Below are 9,451 nucleotides of genomic sequence, written 5' to 3'. Positions count from 1 at the left end.
ATCTCTCCCTGTCATTATGAGTTGCTCTCCCAATCCTCAGGTCTGCCTGCCTCATTGTTACTTCCTTCTAAGTCGACGATTTTATTCTCTTATCACAGTTTTCCTTTTCCGTTATTTTCTTCGCTTTCAGTATTTCCTTCTTCTTAATTTCTGAATAACCAAAACGAGTCTCGTTTTCCTTCTTCTTCTTAATTTGAACAGGCATCATCTGGAAATGCTACTTGTGCTACTACAAAGCTTCAGTTATATTCTTATTGGCAAAGCTCTTGCTGTTGGCGCGTCCGGATCGCACTAAACTTAAAAGGTCAGCAATGTCTTTCTTTCTATTCTTAGTCCATACTGGCTATTTAGCGGGGCAGAACAGAAGGGTGTTATTCCAAATGTGTTTTCTGAACATCTTCTCTTTACCTCCGTCTTCTCATTCCGGCTGCTCATCTGGATTAAAAATGTTCATCAGGATTGTCTTACTAGTACAAAGCTGTCGACCTTTCAAGAGGAGAGCAGTTTACTGAAGGTGAACTATCAGAATGTGCATATCCTATTTGGGTTCTATACTCTATCATCATCATCATCAAGTCCGCCATTTTTAGCTCATAGCTTTTTCATAGTCTTGAAAAGTAGATTTTCAGGCTAGCCATCGTCCTTTTTTTGGGTACCCAAAAGCTGGTATCCGCTATGCACCCTGTTATTATTATGTAGCTGAAATTGTGGTTAGCAATTTTTATTTTTCCTCCAGAATTCGCCAAACTAAATCCACTTCAGTTTCTTCCTGTTCTCGTGGATGACGGCATTGTAGTCTCCGACTCATTGGCGATCATACTGGTTAGTGTTCTTTATATTGTGGTGAATTATACCGCTGAAAACATTCTGAAACGGTTACTTCTCTTGAGGACTGCGTGTTTTCGGTGTTGCTTAACTTTTTTCCCTGATTTTCCATGTAAAATCTCGGCTTCATTCCAGTTTCTGGAAGAGAAGTACCCTCAAAATGCTCTTTTGCCTTCTGATACTGTAAAGAAGGCTCTTAATATGCAGGTACATTTCTTTCATATGTAGTTTGACCTCGTCTGTTGAATGTTAGATTTGGTTGAGTTTCCTCATGTCCAGCATTCTGATTATATCCACATTTGAACATGGCCTTGCATACTTATCAACAATTTTATATAGTAATAAAATATTCCTCTCCATTGTCTACATCAACATTCTGCGAATTTTTGGGGTTCCTCACAAAAGTGGGACTCTACCTAGGTTTCTGGACCGTGGATGGCTCCTACTAGAAACTAACAGGTTTCTTGTTAGGAATTAGATCCAAACCTGGTTAAAGTGGAACAACACCAGCTTGGCTCCGAGCGCGTGTTGTCGCCAAGATTCGAGGCTTGCCAAGCCTCCCAGAAGAAAGAAGAGGAAAGAAGAAAGAATTCCTAAAAAAAGGCTCTTGATCTTTATTCCAACTATTTATCATGTATGACTTCATTGGAGCCATCCACAGGTTAGATGGTCACCAAGTAAAAAAACTGAAACAAAAAACTAACAGAATTAACAATGTAACTCACTCTGTTTCAACTGATATAAACATGGCACCTATCAACTCCCCTGTTTTTAGCTCAGGCCTTGTCCCCAATATCAAAATCAGGGAAGGTGACAACGAATTCAGAATAGTCCATCCAAGTTGCATCTTCTACTGGTTGCCCCACCCATTCTACAAAGAGTTGCAAAATAGCTCTATTGTCCCTCTTCACTATTCTTTTTGGGAAAATTTTCTGTGGATACTTTGTGTAAGTATGATGAGGTCCAAGTAGTGAGCATACTGAAACAGAGTGGTCACCATGTTTTCTTTTCAAATGAGATAATGGACAATGATTTATATCTATAAGTGTGGCTCCATTTGTCTCCACATTTGAAGCATAGGCCTTTTTTAAACCGATTATCATGTTCTGTCTGTGTTAATTGTTTGACAGATAATGTTGGTTTCTTTGGAGTGGGTAAAATAGATGTAGACATATTAGTAGATGTAGAAGGAAAATGCTCTTGGCAGCCAAGAATCGTGACTCTTGAGATCTAGCCAATTCTATAGCATCAACTAAAGTTGTAGGTTGGAAAGATTGTACCACAAATTCTAAATCATGATGTAACCCACTCAATAACATTCCCAACAAATGTTCAGAAACACCTTGACCACGGTTTGATAATTGCTCAAACCCTCTTTGAGATGCCTCTAGAGAGCCTGTTTGTTTGAGAAGCTCCATGCTCCCTAAGGATCATTGAATAGAGTGGTTCCAAACTGCTTGTGGAGTCCCTCTGTTAGATCTACCCATGTAAGAAAGGATTTGGTACTGGTATACCAGTACCACCAATACCATTGCAACACCTAACCCGTTAAACTGAAGTAGGCAGTAGTTACCTTATGGCCATTCAGCGTTTGATAAAAGGAGAAAATAATATTGATCAGCTTTGTAAATCCACTCCAGATCATCACTTCCATCATACTTTGGAAAATCAAATTTCATTTGCTGCATAGTGGTTGTGCCATCAAGGATGAAGTCCCCTTCTTTCTGGTTTCTGGCACTTTGAAATTCAGCTTGCAGATCCACCTTAAGCTCTGCTTTCAGAGTTTCCAATTCATCTGGCGACATGAAGGGTGGAATGGTGCTCAGAGGGGGGTCAGACACTAATTTGATAGGTTTCTTGTGAGGGATTAGTTCAAAACCATGGTAAGCTGGAATACCAGCTTGGCTCCGAGCGTGGGTCGTTGACGTGATGGAAAGATTCAAGGGTTTCCAAGCCTTCCAGAAGAAAGAAGAGGAAATAATTCCCAAAACAAGGCTCAGAATACCAAATGCCCCTCTTGATCTTTATTCCAACTATTTATCATGCATGACTTCATTGGAGCCATCCACAGGTCAGATGGCCACCAAGTAACAGAACTGAAACAAAAAAATGAACAATAATTAACAATGTAACTCATTCTGTTTCAACTGATATAAATGTTGCACCTATCAGAAACCTGCTTTGGGTAAGTTGTAGCCCTTGATAGTTGCCTCTTACAAATATTTAAAGGCAAAAATATAATCTTTATCCTTTTAATTATGACCTAGTATATCATGAGAAACAGGTGGAAATTGTCAAATTGTCTATGAAGAGACAATACGCATACAAGCATAAATACTTTATAAAAGAAGTGTACGAAAACACTCTCACAATACTTGAACAAAATACGCAAAAAGCGTAAAAGTAGCAAACATGCAATAATGCATGTATTTGATAAAAAGAACAAATGCTTGAGACTCTCAAGCTTGAGCATTACAAAGGGGGAACACCCCTATTTATACATGTGCCAAAAGGTGCAAAGGGGGGGGGGCTCCCAAAGGAGTCGTTGGGGAGCCCCCAACGGTCACATTTGTGACCGTTGGGGGCCCCCAACGACTCTATTGGGGGACCCCCAATGCACTTTAAATAAAATAAAAAATAAAAAGAAAAAAAGTAAAAAGAGAATTAAAAAAATAAATAAGAAAATTACAGCATATTCCAAATGGAATATGCACAAGATAGGAAATTACAAGAATACCTTTTTCGGGTAAGAAAATAAAAAAAGGTATATAAATATATATATTTATATATATAGAGATATATGTACATATAATATATTATATGTAAATGTATCTCTATGTATATAAATATATATATTTATATTTACAATAATGATTTTAGGAGATACATTTTAACACCCCCCCTCAAACTTACGGTGTGATAACCGCAAGTTTGCCAAGAAGGAAATGAAATCTGGGCGAACATAGAGCTTTTGTGAAGAAGTTGGCAAGTTGATACTCAGACGTCACGTATGGTAGATCAATGACCTTCTTCAAGTATTCTTCTCTGACATAATGACAGTCCATCTCTATATGCTTTGTTCGCTCGTGAAAGGTGTGGTTCTTGACAATATAGATTGCACTTTTATTGTCACAGCATAGCTTTGTTGGTTCTTCGACAACCACTCACATATCTTTCAAAAGGCGTCGAATCCATACAATTTCCATGGTGGTAGATGCCATGGCTCTATATTCGGCTTCAGTGGATGACAAAGAGACCTTTTGTTGCTTTTTACATCGCCATAAGATCAAAGATTCACCTAAGAAAACACAAAAACCAGTGGTGGAGTGACGGTTACTAGGGTCACCTCCCCAATCTGAGTCAGTATAAGCAAGTAATTTTAATTCAGAAGAAGAAGATAGAAATACTCCCTTATTTATTGTTCCCTTCAAATATCTGATGATGCGAATGACAGCACTCATATGAACGGTTGTAGAAGAGTGCTGGAACTGACTGGCGATGTGAATAGCATGTGACAAGTTGGGTCGAGTAATGCTAAGGTACATTAAAGAGCCTACCAACTGCTTGTAAGGAGTATGATCGGTTAGGGGAACACCGTCGTCAATCTTTATTTTTGATCCCACGACTTCAGGAGTTTCGCATACTTTGTCATCAGAAATTCCTGATCTGTCAATAATCTCACAAGCAAGTTTAGACTGAGATATAAAATAACCACGTTGCGAATAGGCAACCTCAATTCCAAGAAAATATGTCAGAAAACCCAAGTATGACATCTCAAATTTTGAAGTCAAGACAGACTTAATACCCTTGACTCCTTGAACATCATCACCTGTAATTAACTGTAATGAAATGGTGGTCTTCAACAAATGCACAAATAACTCACAAACAAGTGTCTATTGGAGACACTACAAGCATGACCCTTGAAAGGGTATAAAAGGAAGAACACTTGAAAAATAAATAATACTTTATTCATGAACAAAATGCTTAAGAAACATGGTTATTTACATTGAAGGGGTTCACCCCTATATATACAAAAAAGTGGAAGAGAGAGGAGAGTTCATTTTGAGCTCTCCAAAAGAGACGCTGGATTCCAACGTCTCTTAATATAGCTGTTGGACTACAATCCAACAACATTTATTATTATAGCTGTTGGACTATAGTCCAACAACATTTATTATAGTTGTTGGACTACAGTCCAACAGCTATTTGCACAGTCAAGTTCCAACAGGAACTTGACTGGATCAAATATCTAGTTTCTATTGAACTAGATGCTAAAAAAGAAAATAAAGAAAAATAATAAAAGAAAATAATAAAAGAAAATATAATAATATTAAATAATATATATATATATATATATATATATATATTACAGTTTACATTTTAACACTCCCCCTTAAACTTACGGTACAATGAGCGAAAGTTTGTCTAAGAGGAAGTGAAATCTGGGAGCAGCGAGAGGCTTGGTGAAGAAGTCTGCTAATTGATATTCTGATGTAACATATGGCAGATCAATGGTTCCATGTAAGTATTCCTCTCTGACATAGTGACAGTCCATCTCAATGTGTTTAGTGCGCTCATGAAATGTCTGGTTGCTTGCAATGTAGATCACACTTTTGTTGTCACAGCACATCTTTGAAGCTTGCGTTTCTTTAGCTCCCATATCCGCTAGCAATCTTCTGAGCCAAACAACCTCCATAGTAGTGGTTGCCATGGCTCTGTATTCAGCTTCGGTGGAGGAAAGAGAGACTTTCTGTTGCTTCTTGCACCTCCACGAAATTAAGGTTTCACCTAGGAACACACAAAAACCAGTAGTTGAGTGTCTATTATTGGGATCACCTCCCCAGTCAGCATCAGTATATGCAATTAAATTTAATGAAGATGAAGCAGACAAGAAGAGTCCTCGTGAAAGAGAGGATTTTAAGTATCTAATAATACGCAAAATCGCTCCCATGTGTACGGAGGTGGGAGCATGCTGAAACTGACTGACTGTATGAACTACATGAGTTATATCTGGCCTAGTAATGGAAAGATAAGAAAGAGCTCCAACAAGCTGTCTATAAGGAGTAGGATCATCAAGAAGTTCTCCATCATCAATTTTCATTTTAACATTGACAACTTCTGGAGTGTCTACTTTCTTATCATCTGTAATTCCAGACCTGGAAACGATATCAAGAGCAAATTTAGATTGAGATATCAAATACCCCTGAGGGGAATAAGCAACTTCAATGCCTAAAAAATATCTTAATAAACCTAAGTCAGTCATTTTAAAGTGAGTTTTAAGAAGAGATTTGATATTTGCAACTCCCTGTTTGCCGCCTCCGGTGATGATCATATCGTCCACATAGAGAAGAAGAATAATGATGCCTGCATCAGATTTCTTGACAAACAAAGCAGTGTCAGTTAAACAAGGTTGAAAACCAATATCAAGCATAACATGACTAAATCGGTCATACCAGGCTTTTGGAGCCTGTTTAAGACCATAAAGAGCTTTTTCTAGACGAAGAGCTTTACCCTTAGGGATACTAATACCAGGTGGGGCTTCCATGTATACTTCTTCAACGAGATTCCCATTCAGGAAATCATTTTTGACATCTAATTGAAAGATAGGCCATGTTCTAATGGAGGCCAAGGCTATTAAAGTTCTAACAGTGGTCATACGGGCCACAGGAGCAAATGTTTTTTCATAATCGATGTCATACTCTTGGGCATATCCTTTTGCTACTAAACGGGCCTTATATCTTTCCAGGGTCGCATCACTTTTGGTTTTGACTTTGTATACCCACCTACAACCTATAGGTTTCTTACCCGGAGGGATATCTTGTATCGTCCAAGTATTGGCCTTTTCTAGTGCATCCAATTCTATTTTCATAGCTTCTATCCATTCTATATGATTTTTTGCTTGAGAATAGGATGATGGTTCAACATATGATTGTATTAATGTAATGGCGGCCCTATACGTGGGTGAAAAAGATTCATAAGACACAATTTTTTCTGGAGGTTTAGAGATTCTAGACGTTCTTCTAGGTGAGACTTTAGAGTATTTTTGTAATGCACATGGAAGATTTTGCTCTCTACGTCTTGAATATTGTAGACTAACATCCCTATGGATTTGCTCTTCATTATCATCATTTTCAACAACAATAGGACTTTGATCATTGTCAAGGTCACATCCAACATCACATTCATTGGATTTTGAAGTTGGATCAATTAAAAACGAGTATTCAGTGACATCCTTGGATTTTTCAAATTCAAAGAAGCTTTCTTTTTCCAAAAAAGATACATTTCTTGACACATAATTTGTCATTTTGAAAATCGAAACACCTGTAGCCTTTTTTATTATCAGCATATCCTAAAAAGGCACATGAGATTGCACGAGGAGAGAGTTTGTCATTTCTGTTGGTGAAAACAAAACATTTGCATCCAAAGACTCTTAATCTAGAATAATCTGGAGTTAAATTAACAAGCTTTTCTATTGGAGTTGTATTCTTTAATGAGGAAGATGGCATCCTATTAATGAGGTAGGTGGCAGTTAGGACCGCTTCAGCCCAAAAACTTTTTGGAACTTGATTTGCAATTAGCAATGTCCTGGTAGTTTCCATAATGTGCCGATGTTTGCGTTCAACTAGGCCATTCTGTTGTGGAGTATGTGGACATGATCTTTGATGTGTAATACCATGTAAATTGAGATAGTCTTTGAATTCGTTGGACATAAATTCTCCCCCTGAATCAGTGCGAAAAACAGAAATATCATTTTGAAACTTATTTTTAACCATTTTATGAAATATTTGGAAGTTAGCAAAGACATCAGATTTATGTTTAAGAAAATAAATCCAAGTATGTCTAGAAAAGTCATCAACAAAAATGACATAATATGTATAACCACCTTTGGAAATAACTGGTGCGGGGCCCCAAACATCCGAATGTATTAACTCAAGTGGTCGTGAGGAAACAAAAGTTCTACTAAGAAATGGTAACCTTTTCATTTTGCCTAGAATGTAGTCTTTACAAGAAAAATTTTCAGAATTACAAAATTTTTCGAAACTTGGAAAATATTGAATTTTAGACATATGAGGATGGCCAAGCCTTTTGTGCCATAAATCCAATTCTAATTTCTGAATATTATAACAAAATGCATTCTTGGGTAATTCCAAAAAGTCCATGTAATAAAGTCCTCCTTCTCTATGGCCTTCCCCAATCAGCTTCCCTGACTGGCGATCTTGTACCCAACAACCATGAGAAGAGGAGATATTACATCCATAATCAGATATTTGCGAGACAGATAAGAGATTCAAATTAAGTTTAGGGATATATCTAACTTCTGGGATAAAAAATCTTTTGGATTTTTGAAGTTTTTCAAAACATCGTATTCCTTTTACTTCAAGAGATGTGCCATCGGCTGTAAAAACCTTTGACACACTTGAGTTATTTTTAAGACATTCAGATAAACTATTAACATTTGGGGTCATATGAAAAGAAGCACCAAAATTTAAAAGCCAAGGAAAGTTACCTGGACCGGAGAAATATGCAACTGCCGCTCCAGTTGAGGCTTCGGTTGAGGAGGATACCCCTTTGAGAAGAGGTTGAAGGATTTCCATCAGTTGAGCCATAGACACAGGTGCATCTTGATCTTTTGACTCAGATTCAACAGATGCAACTCTTTTTTCTTCTCTTCTTTTTAACTTTGGACATTGAGGCCTATAGTGCCTCGGTTCATGACAATGATGACAAATAACTTTTCTTTTATCAAAGTCGCCATTTTGCCTTCCAAAATGAGGCGGCTTGTAAGTACGAGTATGATTCCTCGGTCTAAATACAGCTAAAACGGAGTCATCATCAACTTTTGGAGTACTTTTTCTAAGTCTATTTTCCTCCATAGTGAGCTCTTCTATAGTATCAACAATAGAAGGAATTTTTCCACGATGTAAAAGGGCCGATTTGGTGGATTCAAACTCCGGCCTTAGACCATTCACAAATTGATAGAAATGTTCCATATCGAGTTGCTTTTGGCGAAGCTCGATGTCTTCGGCACAATGCCATTTGGGCTCAAGAAGAGCCTACTCTTCCCAAAGTTCGGACAACTCATTATAATATTCTCGAATAGTTTTATCTTTTTGACTTATTGTCCGAACTTTATCTTGTGAATTGCATACATATGCAACATCTTTAAGGGAATACATGTTTTTGAGGTATTCCCAAGCCTTATCAGCATGCTCAAACTTAACTAGACTAGAGCATTTATTAATGTCTATGCTATTGATGAGCCATGACATAATTTTTGCATGCCCTATCCTCCATTCTTTTTATTTCTTTTCATAAGTGGCTAACACCTTACTCTTCTCTTCTTCTGTTAGAGGAACCTCTTTATCACCCTCTTTCTTGGTAAGAGATAGTTTAGGTTCCAAATCGGAACCATCCACTATACACCATAAACCTTTTCCCCAAATGTGGTGCTTCATAATCGAAGCCCACATTACATAGTTAGTATCATTTAGCTTCATAGGAATGATGGTGATCTTATCATTGTCATCCATCTTTTACAAGGGTAAGAGAGGAATAAATAGGAGGAGAGAGAGAGAAAAATAAAAAGAAAAGAAAAAGAGTAGAAAAAGAGTAGACAAAGGAATAA

General features: G+C 37.4%; 1 protein-coding gene across 1 annotated transcript in view; it reads left to right on the top strand.

Moving 5' to 3' along the window:
* Nucleotides 1–214: 214 nt before the first annotated feature.
* The window catches only part of LOC149828425 (glutathione S-transferase zeta class-like), a 53,652-nt gene continuing 44,415 nt past the window's right edge, over nucleotides 215–9,451 (top strand). Inside the window, exons 1-3 of the mRNA XM_090017048.1 lie at nucleotides 215–271; nucleotides 472–514; nucleotides 737–822. Coding sequence (XP_089873174.1) covers nucleotides 215–271; nucleotides 472–514; nucleotides 737–822 — 186 coding nt within the window. The remainder of the gene's footprint in view (nucleotides 272–471; nucleotides 515–736; nucleotides 823–9,451) is intronic.

The sequence above is a fragment of the Nuphar pumila genome, chromosome 9, assembly GCF_984573655.1.
Source record: "Nuphar pumila chromosome 9, dmNupPumi1.hap1.1, whole genome shotgun sequence".
NCBI classification, from domain to species: Eukaryota; Viridiplantae; Streptophyta; class Magnoliopsida; order Nymphaeales; family Nymphaeaceae; genus Nuphar; species Nuphar pumila.
Note: the sequence above shows the minus strand (reverse complement) of the source record. Positions and strands in the feature narration are given on the sequence as shown.